At 38.6% G+C, this 26,854-nt stretch overlaps 1 protein-coding gene across 1 annotated transcript in view; it reads right to left on the minus strand.

The window, feature by feature from the left end:
* FAM210A (family with sequence similarity 210 member A) overlaps positions 1-26,854 on the minus strand; it is a 78,777-nt gene that overhangs the window by 22,140 nt on the left and 29,783 nt on the right. Inside the window, exons 2-3 of the mRNA XM_003406393.4 lie at positions 14,514-15,030; positions 8,470-8,581 (exon numbers count right to left, since the gene is read on the minus strand). Coding sequence (XP_003406441.1) covers positions 8,470-8,581; positions 14,514-14,989 — 588 coding nt within the window. The 5' untranslated portion in view covers positions 14,990-15,030. The remainder of the gene's footprint in view (positions 1-8,469; positions 8,582-14,513; positions 15,031-26,854) is intronic.

Below are 26,854 nucleotides of genomic sequence, written 5' to 3' on the forward strand. Positions count from 1 at the left end.
CTAGGAGATAGTTCAACTCCTCTCTTTCTCTTATCATAATTTATATCGAATCTATTAGATAACCCTATCAGCTCTGCCTTTAAATCATATCTACAATCCAACTACTTCTTACCCCTCTACTGCTGCTTGGTCCTAGCCACCCTCATCCCTCACCCAGACTACCACAATAACCTCAAACTAGGTCTCTCAACTTCTACCCTTGCCCTGTTAGAGTCTGTTTTCAATACAGCAGTCAAAATGATTTTGTGAAAATGAGTCATATACTCAAAGTTGCCCAAAGGTGATCCATCTCACTCAGCGGAAAAGCCAAAATGTATCTGTAGCCCAACCTGACTGAGTGCTCCGTCCCTTCTGCCCTGCTCACTCACTCCACCCCATCTGTTTCCTTGTTATTCCCTCAAATGTTCCAGGCATCCTACTGCCTCAGAACCTCACACTTGAGATGTCCTCATTTTGAACTGCTCTTCCCCAGATACCTGCCTGACAAACTCTCGCACCTCTTTCAAGTCTTTATTCAGACAGGCCTTCTCTGCGAAGCCTTCCCTCTAAAACCGCAGCCTTCCCCGGACAAGAAAACATACCCCATCCCTGATTTGCTTTTTCTTCTTAGCACTACCCCTATATAAATACCAACTCATGTAAAATATATATGTGTGTGTCTGTCTCTCCAAATGCCTCTCCGCTTGACACCTACTCACTCCAACATAAACTCTGTGAGGGCAGGTATTTTGTGCTGTTCATTACGCCTTCCCGCATGGCGCAGGGCACAAAGTGGCAGCTCGATAAATTTCTGGTGAATAAAACACCAGGTGCATTTCAAAGAAATTTCAAGGGAGTTAATGACAGCATCCCAACCACAGCCAGAGGCCACACTCACAGATTATTCCTTTTTCATCTCCGCCTCACTCAATTCTGAGGCTTTGCCTTGGTGAAGCAATACATAACACTGCTGCTCTATTTGAGAAACTAGGGGCTACAGTGTATACACAGGAGTAGACCTCTGCATACTCACACCTCACAGAGGAAGAGTGTGGTGTAAACACTGCTGACACTGACCCATCCACACGTACAGCTTCATATTGCAATTCCAGCTCAACCTGCATGCCCTGAGCACCTATCTGCCTACAAAGCACAATACCAGGCACAGAGAAATACAAAGATGAAGAAAACATGATTCTTAATACCTAGGTGCATAAAGTGCATAAGGAAAATAAACATAAAAAACCTACTAACACACAGACTGAGATGAACTCTGAAAGCTACTAACATGCTATGGGAACATGGGATAAAGAGCAATTCTAATTAGGGAAATGGGGTAAAGCAACGTCATGATAGTTTATCAAGACTAAATTATACCCACTATAATTAGAAACTTGGTAATTTATGAATTTAATGTTTTACTGTTGAAAACAAATGAAGAGTTAAGCTTTCGCTCTCTACTCAAAAATACAATAAAAGAGAAAATTTTCTAAAAGTTATAGGATTATAACGAAGATGACAGAATAAAACATGTTTCTTTTGATTATGACTATGGAACTGGAATTCTAGGTATTTTTATATGACAGAAGTAAAATATCACCTAGTTGCCAAACCTTTTATATATATTTTTTTCTTTCTTAGGTAGATGGTTCATAGAACTGCGTAAGAATTTGTCAATTGAGGGAGGAGGAGCAAGATGATGGCATAAGCGGTTGCAAGCTTCCTTCTCTCCAAAACCAAAAGAAAACAAGCAAAAACCCTGGAACTCTGGACAAAAGTTGAAGGACTGATGGATGAAAGAGAACACCAACTCAAGAAAATGGTAGCATACAGGTGGCAAGAGAATGGAGGTTCACTGCACATGTGCACCCTCCCCCCTTCCCCAGTTCAGTGTGGCCACCTTGAGGTGGCTGTAGTTGGCCTCCCCAGGCAGGGAGACCCCAGTTCAGTGTGGCCACCTTGAGGTGGCTGTAGTTGGCCTCCCCAAGCAGGGAGTCCCCAGTTCAGTGTGGCCACCTTGAGGTGGCTGTAGTTGGCCTCCCCAGGCAGGAAGACCCCAGTTCAGTATGGCCATCTTGAGGTGGCTGTAGTTGGCCTCCCCATGCAGGGAGACCCATGTTGAAACAGCACGGGAAGCACAGCAGGGGCTCGAGTTTCTAAGCAGTGAGGCCTTGGCCACAGCAGCATGGTGAGCACAGCGTGGGGCAGGGTTTCTGAACAGAGAGTTACGTATCAGAACAGCACAGTGAGGGTAGCATGGGCTGTAGCATCTGAGCAGTGATGCTCGGTACACAGCAGCACAGTGTGTATGGCATGGGCTGGAGCCCATGGGCAGTGATGCTCGGTACAGAGCAGCACAGTGTGTGTGGCATGGGCTGGAGTTCCTGGACAGTGATGCTTGGTACAGAGCAGCACAGTGTGTGTGGCATTGGCTGGAGTTCCTGGGCCGTGATGCTCGGTACAGAGCGGTACAGTGTGTGTGGCATGGGCTGGAGTTTCTGGGCCGTGATGCTCGGTACAGAGCAGCACAGTGTGTGTGGCATAGGCTGGAGTTCCTGGACAGTGATGCTAGGTACAGAGCAGCACAGTGTGTGTGGCATGGGCTGGAGTTCCTGGGTCGTGATGCTTGGTACAGAGCAGCACAGTGTGTGTGGCATGGGCTGGAGTTCCTGGGCAGTGATGTTCGGTACAGAGCGGCACAGTATGTGTGGCACGGGCTGGGGTTCCTGGGCTGTGATGCTTGGTACAGAGCAGCACAGTGTGTGCAGCCTGGGCCAGAAATGAGTAACAGTAAAAGAAATGAATAATTCACTGGAAGAACCCAACAGCAGATATGAATTGGGAGAAGAAAGACTCAGCAAGCTTGAATAAAAGGTGATTGAGATTACTGAGTTTGAGGAGAAAAAAAAAAAAAAGATTAAAGAAAATTGAGCAAAGCCTAAGGGACCTGTGGAACACCCAAGTGGACTAATATATACAATATGGGAGTCTCAGAAAGAGAAGAGAAAAAGGGGCAGAAAAAAATCACAGACCTAAGTCAAAATCTATCAGAAGAAGCAAAGGACACCATATAATGATAAAAGGATCAATTCATCAGAAAGATATAATAATTACAAATATATATGCACCTAGCTGCAGATCCCCAAAGTATATAAAGCTAATACAGAACTGAAGGGAGCAATAGAGAGGTCTACAATAATAATTGAAGACTTCAATAACAAAAGATTTGAACAACACTATTAACCAACTGGAAACCCTGGTGGCGTAGTGGCTAAGTGCTACAGCTGCTAACCAAAGGGTCAGCAGTTCAAATCTGCCAGGCGCTCCTTGGAAACTCTATGGGGCAGTTCTACTCTGTCCTATAGGGTCGCTATGAGTCAAGATTGACTCGATAGCAATGAGCTTTTTTGGGGGGTATTAACCAACTACACCTAACAAGTATATATAGAACAGTCCACCCAACAACAGCACAATATACATTCTTCTTCAGTGCACACTGAACTACCTCCAGTATAGGCCATATCTTAGGACACAAGGTAAGTCAAATAAACTTAAAAAGTTACAATCATATGAAGTATTTTTCTGATCACAATGGAATAAACTAGAAATTAATAGCAAAAAGAAAACCAGAAAATGCATAAATAAGTAGAAATTTGACAACACAATACTAAATAACCAATGGGCCAGAGAAGAAATCGAGAGAGATAAAAAAAATACTCAGAGTCAAGAGAAAATGAAAACACAACATACCAAAATCTATGGAATGCAGTGAAGGCAGTACTTGCGAAAATTTATACCAATAAACACCTACGTTAAAAAAGGAGAAAGATCTCAAATCAACAGCCTAACTCTACAACTTGAGGAACTAGAAAAAGAAAAGCAAACTAAGCCTAAGGTTTAAGAGGAAAGGAAATAACATAAATCAGAGCAAAAATAAAAGAAATAGAAAATCGATAGAGAAAAATCAATGAAACCAGAATTTGGTGTTTTGAAAAGATCAATAAAATCAAAAAACACATAGCTAGACGGACAACGAAAAAGAGAGAGAAGATGCAAATATAAAATTAAAAATGAAAGTGGGGACATTACAACAGACACTACAGAAATAAAAAAGATTATAAGGGAATACTATCAATAGTTGAATGCCAGAAAACTGGTAACTTAGAGGAAATGGACAAATTCCTAGAAACACATAAACTGCCTCCACTGACTCAAGAAGAAATAGAGGACTCTTAACAGATCTATAAAAAGTGACAAAACTGAATCAGTAATAAAAACCTCACAACAAAGAAATATCCTGCCATATATTTCTTCACTGAGTAAGTCTACTAAACATTTATAAACGTGACTCCAATGCTACTTAAGCTTTTCCAAAAAATAGAGAACATTTCCTAATTCATTCTATGAGTTACCAGCATTACCCTGATACTAAAGCCAAACAAAGACAGTACAAGAAAACTACAAACCAATATTCCTTATGGATAGAGATGAAAAAATTCTCAACAAAGTACCAGCAAACTGAATCCAAAGCATATGGATTATATACCATGATCAACTGGGATTTATTCCAGGAATGCAAGGATGGTTCAACGTTAGAAAATCAATTTAATACACCATATTAACAGAACAAGGATCATCTCAACAAAACTAAACACACTTGTCATGATAAAAATATTTGACAAGTTAGGAGTAGAAGGGAAATTCAATATAATAAAGGGCATTTATTAAAAACACACAGCTAATATCATACCAATGGAGAAAGACTGAGAGTTTTCTGTTTAAGATCAGGAAAAAACAAGGATGCCTACTCTCACCACTGTATTCAACACTGTACTAGAAGTCCTAACCAGAGCAATTAGGCAAGAAAAATAGATAAACAATTCCAAATTGGGAAGGAAGTAAAACATTTTTTCACATTGACATTATTCTATATATAGAAAATATCAAAGATTTCACAAGCAAGCTATTACAGCTAATAAATGAATTCAGCAAAGTGGCATTGTAAAAGGTCAACGTACAAAAATCAGTCGAATTTCTACACCTTAGTAATGAACAAGCTGAAAAGGAAATTAAGAAAACAGTAGTATTTATAATAGCATCTAAAACAATCAAGTACCTAGGAATAAATTAACAAGGAAGGTAAAAGACTTAAACACTCAAAACTATAAAATATTACTAAGAGAATTAAAGAAGACCTAAATAAATGGAAGAACATTTCATGTTCATGGACTGGACGGCTTAATATCATTAAGATGTCAAAGCAGTCTATACACTCAACGTAACCCTCCATCAAAATCCCAACAGGTTTCTGGAAACGCCAAACTTCAAATTTATATGAATGGGCCCCCCCCAAAAAATCAAACACGTTGTCATCAAGTCGATTCTGACTCAAGTGACCCTATAGGGCAGAATAAAACTGCCCCATATGATTTTCAAGGCTGTAATCTTTATAGAGCAGACTTTCTCCTGTGGAGTGGCCGATGGGTTCGAACTGCTGACCTTTTGGTTAGCAGCTGAGCATTTAACCATTGCACCACCAGGACTCCTTATAACGAAAGGCAAGGGACCCCAAATAGCTAAAGCAATCTTGAAAAAGAATAAAGTAGGGAGACTCACACTTCCTGACTTCTAAACATACTCTAAAGCTTCAGTAATCAAAACAGCCTGGTACTGGTATAACGATAGACATACAGAATAGAATGGAGAGGTCAACAGATTTTTCAACAAGGGTGATAAGTCCACCCAATGGGGAAAGAAGAGTCTCTTTAATAAAACGGTACTTGGAAAATTGGATTTATACATGCAAAAGAATAAAGCAGAATCCATGTCTCACACCATATAAAAAAATTTTTTTTAATGGATCAAGGACTTAAACGTAAGAATTAAAACCATAAAAGTCAGTCGAAAACACAGGGATATGGCTCTGAGACCTAGTTTTTAACAATGGATCAGATATGACAACAAAAATATGAGCACCAAAGATACAATAGATAAACCAAGCCTCATAAAAATTAAATACTTTTGTTCATCAAAGGACTTTACCAACAGAATGAAGTGACAATCTACAGATTAGGAGAAAATTTTCTGGAATGATATATCCTAAAAGGGTCTAATATCCAGAATATGTAAAAAAACTTCCACAGTTTAACAACAAGACAAGCCAATCAAAAAACGGGCAAAGGACGTGAATACCCATTTCACCAATGAGAATATACAAATGGCCAACAAACATATAAAAAGATTCTCAATGTCATTAGCCATTCAAAAGCCAGGGAGATGCAAATCAAAACCACAATCAGATACCATTTCACCCCCACTAGCATGGCTATGATAAAAAAAAATGGAAAACAACAGGTTTTGGCAAAGATGTAGGGCAATTAGAACCCTCATCCATTGCTAGTGGGAATGCAAAACGGTACAGCTGCCGTAGAAAAGTCTGGTGGTTCCTCAAACAGCAGTACACAGAACTACCATATGACACGTAATCCCATCCCAGATGTATATCCAAAAGAACTGAAAGCAGGAATGAAGAGACCCGTTCACTGCAACATTACTCCCAATAGTAAAAGATGGAAACAACCTAAATGTTCATGACAGGTAACTGGATAAAGAAAATGTGATATATACACACACTGGCATATTACTCAGTCATAAAGAAAAATGAAGTTCTGATACATACCACAATATGGATGAACCTTGAAAACATTATGCTAAGTGAAATAAGACAGCCACAAAAAGACAAATACTATATGATCTCACTTATATGAAACAGGCGAACAGAAATAGATAGAAACCAAAGCTTATTAGTGGTTACCAGATGGGGGAGGGATGGGGGAAGGGAGTTATTAGGGCACATACAAAGTGTATGTTAATGCTGGGGGTATAATTTAGAAAAGGATATCGAGAGTGGTTGTAGTACATGAAGGATGTAATCAATGTCACCGAACAAAACTTGTAAAAATTGTTGAATAGGGAAATCTTTTACATATATTTGTACCATAATGAAACATACATCTATAATTGGTTATAATGCTGCGACCACCAGTGCTCTTTCCTATGAAGATTACAGCATAGAAAACCTTATGGGGCAGCTCTGCTCTGTCACATGAGGTCCCTATGCGTTGAAATCTACTGACAGCAACTAACAATAACCCTGGAAATAACCTTTGTCTTATCACAGAGGTTCTGAGTAGCCTACCTATTTTTAAGGCACTTTTTCTAAACCAGCATATATAATTATATACATATATAATTTATTAAACATATTACATATAATTATACATACATAATATTTATCATATACCAAAAAACCAAACCCACTGCCGTCAAGTCAATTCCGACTCATAGTGACCCTATAGGACAGGGTAGAACTGCTCCCTAGGGTTTCCAAGGAACGCCTGGTGGATTTGAACTGCTGACCTTTTGGTTAGCAGCTGAACTCTTAACCACTGTGCCACCAGGGTTTCCACATATTTTATATATATATAATAATTTGTGAATTGAGAAAATGAGATTAATATGTCTAAATTCTACAATTTACAAGGTCTTTTCTTCCAAAAAAAGACCCATAGGTATAGAAGCTATCTACTTATAAACATGTTGTCTGAATCCAGGCAACAGTTATAAAGACAATGAACTTCAAAAATAAAACATGCAAAATATCTAGAAACTAAGTCTAAGGTTTACAGCATAAAACAATTTGAATTAAACTTTACTATTTTACTTACTGAAAAGATGAACTATTATAAACAGTAAAATGTATGCTAAATTCTACTAACAAGTCAGGTGGCATGTGGATGTCTGAGTAAGGAAAGGTTAATACAGTATCAATAGAAGCAGCATCAAAAAGATGGCTAAGCACACAGTTTCTAATTGAAAGGTAAGTAGTTCAAACTCAGCCATCTGCTCCGCAGAAGAAGAGCCTGGTGATGTGCTCCTATAACGGTTGTTGTTGTTGCCTGCCATCAAATCAATTCTGACTCATAGCGACTCTATAAGACAGAGCAGAACTGCCCCATAGGGTTTTCTAAGTCAGTAGTCTTTATGGAAGCAGACCGCCAGGTTTTTTCTCCCACTGAGTTGTTGGTAGGTTCAAACCATCGACCTTTCGATAAGCAACTGAGTGCTTAAACGTTGTACCACCAGGGGTCCTTCCTATAAAGAAAGATTACATCCTAGAAAGTCCTCTGGGGCAGCTCTACTCTGTCACACAGGGTTGCTAAGAGCTGAAATCGACTGACAGCGACTAACAACCCCAGAAATAACCTTTGTCTTATCACAGCAGGTTATGAGTGACCTACCTACCTCCGAGGTACTTTTTCTAAACCAACGTTTTATTTACAATTAAAAAATTTTTTAAGCTTTACTCATTAGATATGTAAGAGATGAAATGCATTGTGTTAAATTTCAAAAACAATAACTACTGGGGGTAAAAACGGAGCTCTATGGGGTTAAGAGTCTGGGGAACAACCTGTTTAGAGTAGTACCTACCTTATACAAGGCATATGCTGTCAGTGCATTTCCACTCTGGGAATTTTTGAGAATGCTGACTATGCTGTCAGGTAACCCAATGAGTTCTAGAAAAGGAATGACATTCACTCCTCTATGAAAGAAACAAAACATAATTTACATGCATACAAACTTTTAAGAACAAATATTTTCAAAAATGATTGGAAAACACCAAAGCCACGATTTGCTGTAACATTAAATTTGCTTAAAAGTTGATTTTGCATTATCAAGCATTTTAATTTCACTTTGCACAAACATATTACTTAATGTACATTATGCCCATGAATTTCACCATCAAAAAATAAATAAAAGGTGTGACCCTGCCGTGTTGTATCTTACTGTCTGCCACTTCTAGTTTGCTCTTGCACGTATGTATCCCAAATTAACATATTAGGAAAAACAGAAACATTTTTATTAGAGCAAAATCAATAGCTTTAAGTAACCTAAAACGATCAGAATTATTTATCCCATCATAGTTTCATCAACCAGACATTACTTAGAATGCTAACTCAAATCTCAAGACATAAGATTTTTACTTCTAAAACTGCACTTCAACCTTACAAGGCAATTACCATAACTTACAACAAAGTTCTGGAGGGAGGGAAAGGCGGCAGAGGAAGTCTCCAACCTTCAATGTTAAGCCCTCATTTGTTTTAGTTTCCCCAGTTATCAACATTTTGCTACACTGGCTCTTGTTTTTCCCTGCTCCGTGTGTGTGTGTATAGTTTTGCAGAAATTGTGGCACCAAAAAACCAAACCAAACGCAGGGCCGTCGAGTCGATTCTGACTCATAGAGACCCTACAGGACAGAGTAGAACTGCCCCACAGAGTTTCCAAGGAGCACCTGGTAGATTTGAACTGCTGACCCTTTGGTTGGCAGCCGTAACACTTAACCACTACGCCACCATGTCACCCCTAAATCAGAACAAGGGTATTATGTAAGCATAATACACTTATGACATTCGGGAAATTTAATACCATACATTATTTAATATATAGACAGCATTAAAACTTCCTGACTTGTCCCAGTGGGTCCCCGATACCCACTTTTTCATGTCTCTCAAGTCTGCTTTTCTCTAGAAGTGCTCACCAGCTTTTCTGGGGCAGGGGTTGGGGGTGGAAGAGGTAAGGTATCTTTCCTGATGTTGATATTTTTGAAGTGTCCAAGCCCGTTGCATGGTAGAACATCCCTTAATTTGGATTTGTGTGTTTGTTTCCTTATGATTAAACTCAGGTAAAGTAGTTTTTTTTTTTTTTTTTTAAAGTAGATTTCGGGAGCCCAGGTAGCGCAACAGTTAAGTGCCTGGCCGCTAACTGAAAGGCTGGTGGCTCGAACCCACCCAGCCACTGCGCGGAGGTAAGACTTGGCAATCCGCTTCCATAAAGATTATGGTCACAAGCACTAACGGGCAGCTCTATTCTGTCACATGGGGTCACCATGAGTTAGAATCGACTTGACTGTACGTAGTGACGACAACAAAGTAGATTTCAACAGGAAAAGAACACAGTTAATTCTGCGTCCATCTCAGTGCATCATAATAGGGAAAACAAAATGTCAGTTTATCCCATCATCGGTGTTACTAAGTTTGACTCTTGGTTAAGGCCGGGGCCACAGAGTGCCCCACTGTAAATGCACCTCCTTCTCTTTGTAATTAATAAGGGGAATTGCCTGAATCAATTCTTATTATGGTAGCTACAGAATCCTAATTTATATTTTTAATATTAAAAAATAATTTGGTTAACTGGAGAAAAAGTATTCTCTGTGATTTTACTATATACTAAGAGATTAAGGCGTGCATGCAGTAGATATGGCTGGTCACCTTCAGAGAAGAGCCATTAAAATGACCTATCACCAAAAACAAGAAGAAACCAGCATAATAAATTCAAGGAACCTTAAAAGAGTAAGATTAATAAATCAACTAGAAGCCCTCTCAGGATTCTACTCTACCTTCAATTTTATCATATATTAAAAGATAATTCCATTTGGAATATCTTTCCAGGTAACAAAAGAACCCCCTTAAAGTAAGGTTTAGTACTACAAAGATTTAGCTACTATATGATCTACTAAAATCAGTAAAATAACTATGTACAGTAAAACCTTACCATAACATGCTAATTTTATCTTCTAATATCAATACAATTATAAAATTATCTCATTAACCATCTCCTAGTTCCAACTAAGTGCAGTACTTAAAATCTATATATGTAACAGCAATCATAAATAAAGGGGGAAAAAACCTACATCAAATATTTGACCAAATATAAAGCAAAATTGATTTATGAGGAAAACATTATCATAAGTATCAGACAATAATTAACTCAGACACCTTATACAAATCATCACATCATTGTATCTTTTGTAAAATAAAGAAGCACCTAATTCCAATTATTTCTAAACTACTGATTTGATAATTTAATTTCCTTAAAAATAAAAATAATTTAAATTTCCTTTGGAATTGCTAGATATGAAGTATTAATGAAGTTTTCATTCAAACCGGAGCATCCACTTTGTGTTACTTTCCACTCTGATGCTTCCCATAGTCTGACAGAAATCTTTGCTTCAGAAATTGTCTGCTTTATGGCTGTTCCAACAAATGTACACATAAGCACAAAACATAATCACAGTCTGGATAAAGTGCAATGAAAATCAGTCCGGAGTCTGCTTCAGGGTGGCTCCGTAAATTTAGGAGCTTGAGGCCCAAAACACTAAGCCTCTAAAAGGAGGGACAACATGGTCATTACAGAGCAAGAGCTCATCAAACAGAGCCATCCTGGTTAGATCAGATCTCTGGCAAGCTTTTACCAGATAGGACCTGCAACAAAGCTAAATTTAAAAAAAAAAAAAAAAAAAGCTATTGGCATGTACAATTTACATCTGTCTGAAATAAAATGCTTCAAAAGCCTGAGACTGTTATCTTTGAGTTAACAAAATATAGAGTGATACTTTGCTCTTCAGTGCCCTGAAAGTGCACTAATGCTAGCAGGTTGGAGTAACTGACACAAATACTGGCCAGTAATGCAATGTGATGCCAAAGGCTTGTCCTTCAAGTTACAAACCACTCTTTCCTCTTTCTTTTTTAATAGTAAGAAGGCAACAAGCAAATGTTTGAACTTTGTTTTAGGTAAAAGAGCCAAAAGAAAAAAGGGCAGCAACAGCAGCTAAAATAAAGCTACTCTATTGTTGGTTGAATTGAACACTTGTACTTTAATACAATCAACTTTGATTTTATAATAAAATGAAAGACACTGTCTTTTGAACACATTTTAATTCCTTTTTCTTTTCTCCCATGTGTCCTACTTTTTAAGTGTTACCTGTGATTAAGATCTTCACTCAGAACAAATCGACTTTCAATTTCTGAAGCATTAAGAATTTAATAAAATCATTAAAAAGGGTTATTCTGGGAAGCAACAAGTCCTTTGTAATTTATATTAGTTATATGATGCTACAACAGAATTGGACCAATAGTCATGGCTTGGCAATTGGATGGATCTGGCAACCAAATTTTCATGCTAACAAACAGCCAAAGAACAAGTTGCAGGGGATAAAGGATGTGTTTTAAAGTAGCAAATGTTACCACTATGTTTACATATAAGCATTCTGAAGAAAAAGAGGAGGAAATATAAAACTAAGAAAAGTGCATTTCACAAGAGATGACAGAGTATCACCCACAACTGCCTCAAGTGCCAGATTAAAAAAAAAAACCAAACCAAACCTGTTGCTGTTGAGTTGATTGCCACTCACTGTGACCCTATAGGACAGAGTAAAACTGCTCCATACGGTTTCCAAGGAGCAGCTGGTAGATTTGAACTTTTGGTTGGCAGTCAAGAGCTTAACCACTGAACCACCAGGTGCCAGAGTGAATAGAAAAAAATCTTCAATATAATTAATAACGCTGGTGGCATGATGGTTAAGAGCTCTGGCTGCTAACCAAAAGGTCAGCAGTTTGAATCCACCAGCTACTCCCTGAAAACCCTATGGGGCAGTTCTACTCTGTACTATAGGGTCGCTATGTGTCAGAATTGACTCAATGGCAATGGGTTTGGTCTTTTTTTTTAACGTTATTCTGGGTCTGCTGTTAAGAGTTACAGAGCACTTTTACCACAGAAGGCAAGAGAAAACTAAAAGGAAGAAAAGTATTCCTTTTAATAGCCCAAATGAGAATCTCATATTCAATTAATCAGAAACTCTGAGTTCTCCCTCTAAGGCCAACAGACTGAATACTTCTTGAGGGCTACCAAAGGAGGGCCAAAAGAAAAAAGAATTACTTATGCCATTTTTCAAAATACTGAATCAGATGCTTCCTCAATGGCTAAAAAAAGAGAAAAACTTTTTTTAAATATGTAGAAAGGCATTAAATTATAGCACAATTAAATGTTTATAATAACTTTTACTCAAAATCATACACAATTTTATGCTCTGTCAAAAAAAACAGGGCAGTTTCGAAGACTTCTAAGGAAACCCTGGCGGTGTAATGGTTAAGTGCTACGGCTGCTAACCAAAGGGTCGGCAGTTTGAATCCACCAGGCACTCCTTGGCAACTCTATGGGGCAGTTCTACTCTGTCCTATAGGGTCACCATGAGTTGGAATCAACTCGATGGCACTGGGTTTGGTTTTTGGTTTTATAAAAATTAAACATGCCCAGAAAACGTAACTAAACAAATAAATATATCCAACTAAAAATAAACAAATTCCATAAAATGTACATACAAGGATCTTCTGCAAAGCAAGATACAATTATTAAAGAAAATAATTGTACACAATGAAGGATATAATTGAATAACAGGAACATAGTGGAGAAAAAGACAGGAAGAGAAACAACTGCATCAATTAAACAACATAAAAAACATTCTTAGAATTCTTACTTATAAAGAAATATCTCTCATCCTATGTTTCCCAAGAATAAGTACAGTCTGCAGTTCATCACCTTGAGATAGGTACTTTTAATTTAGTAGACAATAAACCTTTTCCAAGGAGTGAGCTTCATATACAAAACTACCGCATTTTATTAATATCTTAATTCAAGCTAATCAGACACTGAAAATAATTCTAAACTCATCAGGAGAGGTCTCCACGATAACACTTCTTCCATTAGGACACCCACTGATCTCTCTTACCTGGTGACTTAAAAGGAAATCCCGTAAGTAAATTTAAAAGAATGGAAACAAGTTAGTCCATGGTTCAGTTCTGCTACTGGCAGAAACTGGAAATAACTGGGAAGTTACTTCTATGTGTATTTCTGTTCCTCAAGTTGTGTGAGTAACACAATCTATCTTACAAGAAAGTAACAGTATTTAACAAGATGAATTTAGAAACTTTAGAATTTTAGAAAAGTTTTACACCCGGAAGTTAGGCCTACCAACCTGTTAGCTTTTGATCAGAACAAAAGGCCTTACTTTGACATTTATCAGACCCAAGTGATATCAAAACCTAAGTCTGCAGTTTATGCCTTTTGTGTCTACTACAGATATTAGCCAGGCTTTGGCAAAAATATCTTACTAACTTCCCACCAAGACCATACATATGGCAAATAATAGCTATTTTTACATTTATGAACATCTAAAAATATTTAAGTATTGAACTCATGGTGCTGTCATAATTTTGAAATCTGGTATTTATTTCTGTGCTATCATAAATATTGATATGAGATTATCATAGTGATTAAGAGCATGAGTTTTGAAATTAGACAAACTTAAATAACTTTTAGTCCAAGTTCCACCTCTTTTCGAGAAGTTATTTTGGGAAAATTAGTTATCTTTGCTTAATCGGTTTCTCATTCATAAAATGGGAATAGTTATACTACCTACCTGCTCATACATTGCTGTGACAATTAAATGATACAGTTAAAATATTTAGCAAAATGTCTAATGTACACAGTAAGCAGATGTTAGCTATTATTATTAAAATGTGAAAAAGAGCTATGAAAAATAGCTATCCTCTATCAAAAATACTGAAGCATTTACAAATTATTTAAGGCCATTGTTAAGTACAATTAAGGGAATGGTGTTAAACTAAGCAAAAACTTACTTTATGGCTGCATAGTAAAATGTCCCAAACCAAACACCAGAAGTTATTAGGTGTACTGGAATCAAAACTTTTCCATATTGTCTAAATGTTTTCTTAAATCGCTGATACAGGCTAATAGATTTGTCTTGTAAAGGATCAGGTTCTTCCTTTTTTCCTGTGGGAGTTCCTTGGGATGTGGCATTGGATGACACAATCCTCTTGGATGAAATATTTTGCTCCCATTGTTTATAGTGAAGGGCCCCAAGTAGGGGTGGCCGAGCAACGAATGACTTACTTTCCTTTGCAACACACTGGGCAGCAGACAAGTGTAGCCACTGTTTCTGTGGGCCTTGTACCAACACTACTTTGGATTCAGTATTATACAAAAGTAATACTCCCTTTATGGTCTGAAAGTGTCCAAAAAGACCAGCTTTAGGTGGTTCCATGCATGTCCGGTGCACCAGCCCAGATACAGTCCGTAGTACATTCCATTGCATTTTGAAGAATGGTGACTGATGGGTTTCAATTTCTACAGAGACTATATTTAAAAAACAAAAAAAACAAAAACATCCTTATTATACACATAAATCTCCTTTTTAAACCAATCAATTTAAAAATAAATCCGAAATAAAAATAAGTCTAAGTAAAAAGACAGATGTCACCAAATCCACAGAAATATTAAGGTATATAGTTCTAACATACCACAATTAAAAATTTCATTAAAACACACGATTTAAATATGATATAGTTGTTGGTGAAGAATACTGAAAATACCACGGACTGCCAGAAAAATAAACAAATCTGCCTTGGAGGAAGTATAGCCAGAATGCTCCTTAGAAGCGAGGATGGTGAGACTTTGTCTTACATACTTTGGACATATTATCAGGAAGGACCAGTCCCTGGAGAAGGACATCATGCTTGGTAAGGTAGAGGGTCAGCAAAAAAGAGGAAGACCCTAAAGAGATGGACTAACACAGTGGCTGCAACAATGGGCTCAAAACATAGCTAAGATTGGGAAGATTGTGCAGGACCGGGCAGTGTTCTGTTCTGTTGCACAGAGGGTTGCTGAGTTGGAACCGACCTGACGGCACCTAACGACAACAACTGTAAACCAATTTGGGGGACATCATGGAGAGCAATGTTTTGAGGCTATTTTGTGCCTACAAACAGGGATATTTGTAGGACTTCTGTTATTTTATAAAGAAACAATGTGATAAGAGTGGAAAAAGCATAGTATCCGGAAGCAAAAGACCTGAGGTCTGATGTTTGAGAGACATAATTCCATGCAATTCCCTTTCAGACTCCAAGTCCAAGTCCACTAGAAAAATGGGAATTACTCACCAGCAATGAACAGTCTGAAAATGAAATTAAGAAAACAATTTCACTTACAAAAACATCTAAAAGAAAATACCTAGGAGTAAATTTAACCAGGAGGTGAAAAGACTTGTACACTGAAAACTATAAAACATTGCTGAATTAAAGAAGGCCTAAATAAATGGAAAGACATCCTGTTTTCACAGATTGGAAGACTGACTTGGTATCATTAAGGTGTCAGTACTATCCAAAGTGATCTACACGTTGAACACAATCCCAATCAAAATTCCGACAGGTTTCTTTGCAAAAACAGAAGTGCCGATCCTCAAACACATACGGAACTGCAAAGGAATTGAACAGCCAAAACAATCTTGAAAAAGAACAACAAAGTAGGAGGACTCACAGTTTCCAATTTCAAATCATACTACATAGCAACAGTAATCAAAACAGTGTGGTTCTTGTATAAGGACAGATATATAGACCAATGTAACAGAGTCCAGAAACTAACCCATACATCTATGACCAACTGATTTTCAACAAGGGTGCCAAGTCCACTCCATGGGTGAAAGAATAGTCTGTTCAACAAACAGTGCTAGGACAACTGGATTTCCGTATGTAGAAGAATAAAGTTGAGCCCCTACCTCACGCCACTTAGAAAAATTAACTCAAAATGGACCAACGACCTAACTAGGAGTTAAAAACATAAAACTCATAAAATAAAATAGATAAATATTTAGGACTTTGCATTTAGCAAAAATTCTGAGATATGACACCAAAATGAGAGCAACAAAGGACAAAACAGATAAATTAAACTTCATCAAAATTAAAAGCCTCTGTGCATCAAGGGATTTTATTTACAAAGTGAAGAAATAACCTAAAGAGTGGAAGAAAATATTTCAGAATTAAATATCTGATAAGGATTTAATATCCAGAATATATGAAAAACTCCCACAACTCAACAACAAAAAGACAACCCAATTTAAAAATGGACTAAGTAGATAAAGAGACAGTTCTCTAAAGATATACAAATGGCCAATAACAACATTAGTCATTAGAGAAATGCAAATCAAAATCACAATGAGATACTACTTAACTATCACTAGGATGACTACTATCAGAAAAACAGAAATTAAAAGTGTTGGTGAGAATGTGGGGAAATTGGAACCCTCATCCACTGCTGGTGGCAATATAAAATGGTGCAGACACTGTAGAAAAATTTGGCAGTTCCTCAAAAGGTTAAACATAAAATTAACACATGGCCCAGCAATTCCACCCTATGTATAAAAGAACTGAAAATAGAGACTCAAACAGATAGTGTATTTGTACACCAATGTTTGTTGTAGCATTATTCTTAACAGCCTCAAGGTAGAATCAACCCAAATGTCCATCAATAGATGAACAAACAAAATGTGGTATACACATACAATGGATTATTCCCACTGATAGAGAAAGGAATAAAAATTAAGAACTTAAAAATATGGAAGTTGTGGCATAAAAAGCTGGTAGCAGTTTAGTACACAAGAAAGCAGAGATAGTGGGTTTGGACTTCAGCTACACAGATCAAGTTCCTGGAGTAGCTCATTTGGTGCTTTTGGCTTTGATCAAGCCTAGCTCTACCTTTTGTTGTTACAGACCCCAAAGCATTAACTGCTAAGATATACGTATTCTGAAGAGATGACTTAGTGTAGTCTTATCTCTCTATATATTGTTGTATGCTGTCAAGTTGATTCCAACTCACAGTGACCCTACAAGACAGGGCCAAAATCTCCCATAGGGTTTCCTAGGCTTTAATCTTTACTGGAGCAGATCACCAGGTCTTTTCTCTTGTGGAGCTGCTGGAGGGTTCGAACTGTCAACCTTTTGGCTAGCAGTCCAGCACTTTAACCATTGCTCTACCAGAGCTCCTCATGTCTAAATGTACATAAATTTAAACTACACAGTTATAATACTGCCTCTTTCCTTAAAGCACAACAAATGATTCTGTCATTCTTGCTTGATGTAAGTTAAGACCAGAATGTCTGTTAATGGAGAACATCAACATAACTTACAATTTCCATACCTGGGAAGTTATGATATTTTACCACTGTCATATTTTTTGCTGAAGTTAACAGGAGTTATTTTTTGATTCTTAGTCTGCCTCATCCTCATCACTGATTTAAGACTCTTCATTCTTAAGCGCACAACTTAGTCTTAAAATAAGTAAAATTGGCACTGACACCTAAATCACCCCATTTTTTCTATACATAATCTTGTATATACTTAAACTTATGAATTAGCACTAACATACAGTCCTTAGAAATAATGCCTGAGTGACTCAGCACAAGCAGGAGAAGACAATGCTGTTTGAGGCAAAAGGAAGCAGCTCGGTTTCTTTCCTAGTAACACTTGCAGTGAAATGATTCTACTATAGTCACTCCAATGCCTACGGCCAGAGCTCACCACTTGCTCTGGTGATCAGTAGCAGGAAAGTACTTCACTATGAAATATTTATTAAGCATCTCCTAGTGCCCAACACTGTACTCCAGGATGTCTAAAACTCGGTCTTCTCAACAGAATTACAACTCCTCTAGGGGCATGAACCACAGTATTCTGTACTTTCAAGTGTACCTAGAATATACCCATATAAAACTGTTCCAAAACATAACGACAAAGCTTTTGATGGGCCAACTACAAAAGACTGGACACTACACAGAACTGTAACCCTTTTGGCACCTAAAACAAGTTAGTATAATGTACAGTCACTGCCTTCAAGTAGTTTACAACCTAGTTATGAAAAGGTCACTATCCCAAGACATAAGATAAATGTCTAACACGAGTTGTAAGTTTATAGACATACTAGATATTCAAAAAAGAAAAAGGCTAATTGTGAACTGAAGTGGTCAGTTGAAGACTACCCCGGATGTATCTGAAAAATACTTAAGAGCAACGGAGAAAAAATGGAGGTCATTCCAGGTTAAAGTGAAAAGGTGAGTGGAAAGGTACAAAGTATCAATATGTAAAGAAGGGCCTTTTCAGAGCAATGAGAAATGAGGTGGAATTCTAGATTAGAATTGTAATGGATTTATGAATTACTAAATTGCATTAGCTTACACATATTTACCTACACCATTAAAGCATCACCAAAAAAAATATGAGTCTGAATAACTGGATATGAAACAGTTCATTGTATGAAAACCCCATATTTGATTTAATCATTCTCCTTTTAAAAATACCACAAGTGATTGCCTTTAAGAACAGAAATTAATTTTCTCACAAGTACGAGGCTGGAAGTTCTACTTTACAAAGGTAATTGTACTTTCAAAGAGTGCTGGGTCACTATAAGCCACAAAATTCAGGTACAAGTCAACCAGTAAAAGCTGTTAGGATGGTCTCTGGTGCTCATCATGAACATTAAAGACTCCCGTGACAGGATAAGGTGGTCGTGAGACAGACCAGAGCACTAGACTGCCTGCCACCTGCACGTAAACTCTCATGTAAAGAGGTACACATTGGTTCCAGCAAACCACTCTCCAAATCCCATGGCGTTCCTACCTAGCTTTTGTGACTCAGAGGGAACTGAAGGTAGTGCCCTGCATGGTTTTCTGCCTCCAAGGCAATTGAGAGCAGTACTCCACTTTTATTTTTGGTGTACATTTTGCTTTTCTTTCTTCAATGAGTAATTTTAAAACTAAAAATGAGGAGTTCCCCTTGGGAAACCCTGCCCCTGTGAGTAAATGTTACGGCCCTGCTACCTGCTGTTCTTTGAACACCTGACATAATATTACCAAAGATAATTTAGAACACATGTGGCTGCTTTAGGGATCTTTTGTCTAAATTAACCGTTTTTTGCACAGCAAATTAGAACAGCAGAGTTTTTGAGTTAAACTCAATGGGATGCACATTTAATTGGTATTTTAAAGCTACCAAAAGAAATCAAGAGAGCAAGACTGCCTCTCCACAAGGTACGGTCTTTAAAGTAACTAAACAGAATACAGAATCACTGTGTCAAATTTCCACAGCAACCTATGATACACTTTGGCGCCATGTGCTATTCTATCTGCTCCACAAAAGGCTCCAATTTCTCTCTATTCCTCATTTCTTTCTTATTCCTCTACTGACACATTGTTTGAATGCCCCTTCTATTCTGATAACCAAAAAAAAAAACAAAAAACAAAAAACAGGAAGACCTTCACATTGAGTTTACCACTTAAAATAAGACATCCAGAGGAACACCCTACTAGGAACCTTTTCTCCCTGGTCGATGGAAGAGCTTCATGCAATTGTAAAAGAATTTCCTAATCCTCCTGAAGACCCACATCAGTCGGAAATTTAGAGTATTAATTGTAACTTACAGGCCTGGATAAAAATGCTAGCCAGGCCGGGAGAAGCCCAATTATGGATGGAAAAGACAAACCGGAAAAAACCTGAACAATCTCTAACAGGTGATGCTATAATAACTGGAGCGACACTACTGCAACAAACTCCAGGAGTTGCCAGGTTACTTGTAGGTGCTAAACCAAAACCTCTCCCTTGAAGAGCTGATGGGTGAAGTATAAAGTTGCAAACAAGAAGATAATAAATCTGTATATAATTATAAAAACTGTTTGGCTAGCATTTTTGCTGAACATTCAGGATTAAACTCCATAGAAGAAGGGGTTGGAATAGATTTGATTCCATATTTTTAAATGGTTTGCACCAGGAAGTGTCTGAACAAGTTAAGCACCAAAGATTGGGTTGGGAAACTACACTCCTTTCCAAACTACTGGGTGCAACCCATAAACCAGCCCAAATTCAGGAGCAAAAGAAATAGGCCAAACAAAACAAATTAACAATGCCGCAACTGCAACACATTGTTCAGAGAAAGGATTTTAAGCCAGAACCTTCTAGGGTGGAGGCTAATACCCTAAACAATTGCAACTATTGGGTTCTGCATCCCAGTTTGGTGAGTGGCGTCTGGGGTCTCAACTGGTCTCAACCCACCTGGAGCAAAGGAGAATGAGGAACAACAAAGACAAGGTAAACATAAGCCCAAGAGACAGAAAGGGCCACATAAACCAGAAACTCCATCAGCCTGAAACCAGAACTAGATGGTATCTGGCTACAACCAATGACTGCCCTGACAGGGAACATAACAGAGAGTCCTTGATGGAGCAGCAGAACAATGGGATGCAGACCTCAAATTCTCATAAAAAGACCAGACTTGATGGTGTCGTTGAGACTGGAGGGACCCTGGAGGTCATGGTCCCCGGACCTCCTGCTAGCCAAGACTGGAACCATTCCCTAAACCAACTCTTCGGATAGGGATTGGACTGGACTACGAGACAGAAAATGATATTGGTGAGGAGTGAGCTTCTTGGGTCAAGTAGACACATGAGACTATGTGGGTAGCTCCTGTCTGGATATGAGATGAGAAGGCACAGGGGAACAGGAGCTGGATGAATGGACATGGGGAATATAAGGTGGAGAGGAGGAGTGTGTTGTCCCATCGGCAGGACAGCAGCTAGGAGTACATAGCAAGGTATATGTAAGTTTTTGTAAACTTATACCTTGATTTGTAAACTTTTACTTAAAGCACAATACATTAAAAAAAAAAAAAAATATATATATATATATAGCTATTGCAAAAAGCAAACTATTTGTCATGGATTGAATTGTTTTCCCCAAAATATCTGTCAACTTGATTAGACTATGATTCCCAGTATTGTGTGACTGTCCACCATTCTGTCATTTGATGAGATTTCCCTATGTGTTATAAATCCTATCACTATGATGTTAACAGGATGGACTAATAGCAGCTAAATTAATGAGATCTACAAGATTAGATAGTGCTTAAGCCAATCTCTTTTGAGATATAGGAGAGAGAAGCGAGCAGAGAGAGAACCTCATACCACCAAGAAAGCAGCGCCGGGAGCAGAGCGCATCCTTTGGACCTGAGGTCTCTGTGCTGAGATGCTCCCAGACCAAGGGAAGGTTGATGACAAGGACCTTCCTTCAAAGTTGACAAAGAAAGCCTTCCCCTGGAGCTGTCACCCCAAATTTGAACTTCTAGCCTACCGGACTATGAGAGAATAAACTTCTCTTTGTTAAAGCCATCCACTTGTGGTATTTCTGTTACTGCAGCACTAGAAAACCAAGACAAAATTTGGTACCATGAGTGGGGTGCTGCTCTAACAGATATCTAAAATGTGGAAGTGGTTTTGAAACTGTGAATAGATAAAGGACTCAGAAGGAAGTGAGGAGAACTGTTAACATCAGAGATGGCGCAGACGGTGAGAAGCACCAGCAGAGGGCCAGCAGCAGAAAAACCAGGAGAACAGTGCCAGACAGGACTGGAGCCAACCAACAGAGTGAGACAGCTGAATGCCTTGGTGCAGGAAGCTTCCTGGCAGAATGGAGTGCCTCTGGGCACTTATTGGTAGACCCAGGCTTGCCAACCCATAAATCAAGAAAGCTGCATACCTTCCAGCCAAAGTTTACTGGTTCAGTGGGGTACCTCCAGGCACTTACTGGTGGAGCTACAGAGCTTCGGAACACCTGCCCCAGCAAGGCAGATGTGGATGTGAGGCCTGAGGGGCTGAGAGGTCAAGGAATCAGGCAGCAGAAGCTGAAGAGACAAGGAACACAGGAAGCTGAGCTGCCTCAGTCTCAAAAGGTATGGCCTCAACCCCTAGGGGTTTCAATGGGTGGAGACATGGCCTCTGGTGTTTCTAAGGGTGGAGTCACCATGCAGATGGACTAGGAGAATGGTGCGCCTAAAGCCGAAGGAGCAGAGTTGCCGTCCCAGTGGGCCTGGGAGGTGGAGCTGAAGCCCACCACTCAGAATCTGGAGAGTGTGGCCAACACCTAGAATCTGGAGGACTGGGGCATTGTATAAATTGTCTCAGACAACAGAGGATTATTTTCAAAGACTTGAGGGCTAATGTAATGTGTTCTGCTGACTTGCTTGGTGCCTGTTATGCCTTCTTTCCCTCCAATTTCTTCCATTTGTAGTAGAAATACATACTTTGTGGATATTGCACCATTGTACTTTGGAAGCAGATAACTTGTATTTAGACTTCACAGATGAAGAATTTTTGGATTTTAGAGTTGGAGTTGATTAAAGACTTCTGCTATGATACGATGGGGTGAATATGTTTTACATGTGGCAAGAACATGAATTTGGGGGGGGCCAAAGGGTGGAATGTCATGGAATTGTGTCCCCTAAAAATACCTGTCAACTTTGTTAAGCCATGATTCTCAGTTTGTGTGATAGTCCACCATTTGTCATCTGATGAGATTTTCCTATGTGCTGTAAATCCTATCACTATCATGTTAATAAGATGGATCAGCAGCAGTTATATTTATGAGATCTACAAGATTAGATAGTGTCTTAAGCCAATCCCTTTTGAGATAGAAAAGGGACAAGTGAGTAAAGAGACGGGGGGACCTCATACCACAAGCAGCACTGGGCGCAGAGCACATCCTTTGGACCTGTGGTTCCTGTGCGGAGACATTCCCAGACCAAGGGAAGACTGAAGACAAGGACCCTCCTCAAGAGCAGACAGAGAAAGAAAGCCTTCCCCTGGAGCTGGCATCCTGAATTCAGACTTCTAGCTTACTAGACTGTGAGAGAATAATCATCTTTTTTGTTAAAATCACCCTCTTGTGGTATTCCTGTTATAGCAGCATTCCTGTTAGAGCGGCACTAGATAACCAAGACACTACTGGAAAAGGATTGTTTCAAACTAAAAAATAAATGGGCTTCCTCATATGGGAAGCCTCAATCCAAACCTGAATGAAGGGGCTCTGGGGAACAGAGTCTTTTCCTATGGTGGCTTTAAATCCTCAAGGAGAAAGTACTATGATTGTTAACGTAGAATCTTACAAATTTCAATTTGACACAGGCTCCTCTTTATCTGCTATTAACCCAACTTGTTTACAAAAGACTCTGCCCTGGAATCCACCAGGCACTCCTTGGAAACTCAATGGGGCAGTTCCACTCTATCCTACAGGGTCGCTATGAGTTGGTATCGACTCGATGGCAGTGTGTGGTTTTGGGTTTCTGCCCTGGAGAATGAAAACCTCTAAAGTAGTGGGGGATTACTAACGAAATACAGACTTTGTATCATTCTCAGCCAGTACCTATTTCTCTTGGATTTACTGAGGATCTGCACCCTCTTCTCATTAGCCCAGATAAACCTACATATTTGTTCGGAAGAGTTTTTTTTTTTTATCTAAACAGAAATGTCAGTTTAGGTTTTATGAAAAAGGAGAAATTACATTAGATTTATTCAAATCCCCTATGCAATTAACAGAAATAGAAACAGAAAGACAGGATGCTGCTTGTTACACTCAAACTCATACTGAAGCTGATCTGCTTCCTGTGGAAATTCTCTCCTCAGTCCCCCAAACTTTATGGGCTACCACATCTGCTGATGTTGGATGAGTTTTGTTACGGGGTCTATTAAAATTCAAGTTGATTTATCTAAACAATTTCCAAAGATCCTCCAATACTCTTTGAAATGAGAAACTCAGGAAGGATTAGAACCAATAATTCAAGACTTTCTTTCCAAGTGCCTTATTATCCCTTGCACTAGCCCTTGCAACATGCCTGTCCTACCACTTAGGAAGCCAAACAATGGAGGCTGGAGATCTGTCCAAGATTTACGGGCAATTAATTGAATAGTTATTCCTAGATTCTCAGTGGTACTTAACCCTCATTTATTACTTTCTAATGTCCTACTGAAAGCCACTTACTTTACAGTTACAGATCTTTGTGGTGTATTTTTTAGTGTCTCATTGCTTTTACATGGAAAAAAAATCAACAGTTTACTTGGACTGTGATGCCTCAGGTCTTTACCAAAGCTCTCGATTATTCTTCTAAGGTTCTGCACACTAATTTGCAATCTTTCCAATAATTCCATATTATTACAATATGTGGATGACTTGTTAGTGTACACCTCCTCCCAGGAGGCTTGCATTAAAAGATAGCCTCCTTTTATTTAAACATTTTACCTCTTGAGGTCATAAAATATCCAAAGATAAATTATAACTGGCTCATTGTATAGTTAAATATTTATGTCATTAATACCACCCTGGGCAACTCCTATTGATCCTCAAAGAAAGGATGCTACTCTAGCTTATCCATTTCCAGAAACAAAAACAACAGGATTCTTAGGGTTATGTGGCTGTTTATGGACTGGGCCTCAAATTTTTCTGTGAGCCTGTTATCCTAACCATTATACAAGAACTAGGCTCTTTCCAAATTACACCTGAGGACTGCCAAGCTGTAGAAAACTTAAATGAAACTTTTAACATCAGCTCCAGCTTTAGGGTTTCCTAAAGACCAGATTTTTATTTGTCCATGAACTAAATGGAAATCCATTAAGGTTATTTGCTCAGAAACACGGTGGACAACATCAGCCTGCATGATATTACAGCTTATAGCTTGACCCAGTGGTCAGGAGTTACCCTCCTTGTCTTCGAGCTGTAGTTGCCACCACAAAACTTGTAGAAACCGCTGATGATACAGTACTTTGAAATTTTTTTTGATGTTTATGCACCATGTGCTGTGGTCACTTTACTTAATTCTATCTTTTCCCCAACACCTGTCTACAAGTAGACTTACTTCTTATGAGATTATTCTTTTGGCAAACAGTATCATTAATCACAGGCAAGTAAAATTTTGTTAAAGATAACTCAAAAGTGGCTGGAGTAATACATCACCAAGAAACTACCAGAAATCCAAGCCAGATTCAGAAGAGGTCCTGGACAAGGGATATCATTGCTGATGTCAGATAGATCATGGCTGATAGCAGAGGATACCAGAAAGATATTTACCTGTGTTTTATTGACTATGCTAAGACATTGGACTGCAGGGACCGTAACAAATTATGAATAACATTGAGAAGAATAGGAACTCCACACACTTAATTGTGTTCATGAGGAACCTGTACATAGACCAAGTGGCAGTAGTTCGAACAGAACAAGGAATACTGTGTGGTTAAAGTCAAGAAAGGTGTGCATCAGGGTTGTGTGCTTTCACCATACTTATTCAATCTGTATGCTAAGCAAATAATCTGAGAAGCTGGACTAGATGAAGAAAAATGCAGCATCAGGATTGGAGGAAGATTCGTTAACAACCTGCATATACAGACGACACAACCTTTTTTGCTGAAAGCAAAGGGGACTTGAAGCATTTACCGATGAAGATCAAAGACTACAACCTTCAGTATGATTACATCTCAAGGAAAACAAAAATCCTCACAACTGGACCAATAAGCAACATTATGATAAATGGAGAAAATATTGAAATTGTCGAGGATTTCATTTTACTTGGTTCTACAATCAACACCCATGGAAGTAGCAAAGAAATCAAACAACACATTGCAATGGGCAAACGTGCTGCAAAAGACCTCTTCAAAGTGTTAAAAAGCAAAGATGTCACTTTGAAGACTAAGGTGTGCCTGATCCAAGCTATGGTGTTTCAAACTGCCTCATATGCATGTGAAAGCTGGACAATGGATAAGGAAGATGGAAGAAGAATTGATGCCTTTGAATTATGGTGTTGTCAAAGAATGTTGAATATACCATGTACTGCCAGAAGAACGAACAAATCTGTTTTGGAAGAAGTACAGCCAGAATGGTCATTAGACGCAAGGATGGCGAGAGTTTGTCTCATGTATTTTGGACATGTTATCGTGAGGGACCAGTCCCTGGAGAAGGACATGATGTTTGGTCAGCAAAAGAGGAAGGCCCTCAATAAGATGGACTGACACAGTGGCTACAACAATGGACTCAGGCATAGGAACGATTGTGTAGATGGCATAAGACCGGGCACTATTCTGTTCTGTTGTACACAGGGTCGCTATGAGGTGGAACCAACTCGACGACACCTAACGTGAGACTTCATACTGTAACCCATTTAAATCCACCCAAACTCCTTCCTATTATTAAAGATGATAAATATCCTGCCACAATTGTTTGAGCCTGACGGAACAGTTAATGGCAGCCAGGAACAACTTAGAGAAAAATCCCCTCAACAATCTTCATTTATTCCTATTTGTAGATGGATCTTATTTGAGATCTCA

Source organism: Loxodonta africana, chromosome 11 (genome assembly GCF_030014295.1).
Source record: "Loxodonta africana isolate mLoxAfr1 chromosome 11, mLoxAfr1.hap2, whole genome shotgun sequence".
In the NCBI taxonomy this organism is placed as follows: domain Eukaryota; kingdom Metazoa; phylum Chordata; class Mammalia; order Proboscidea; family Elephantidae; genus Loxodonta; species Loxodonta africana.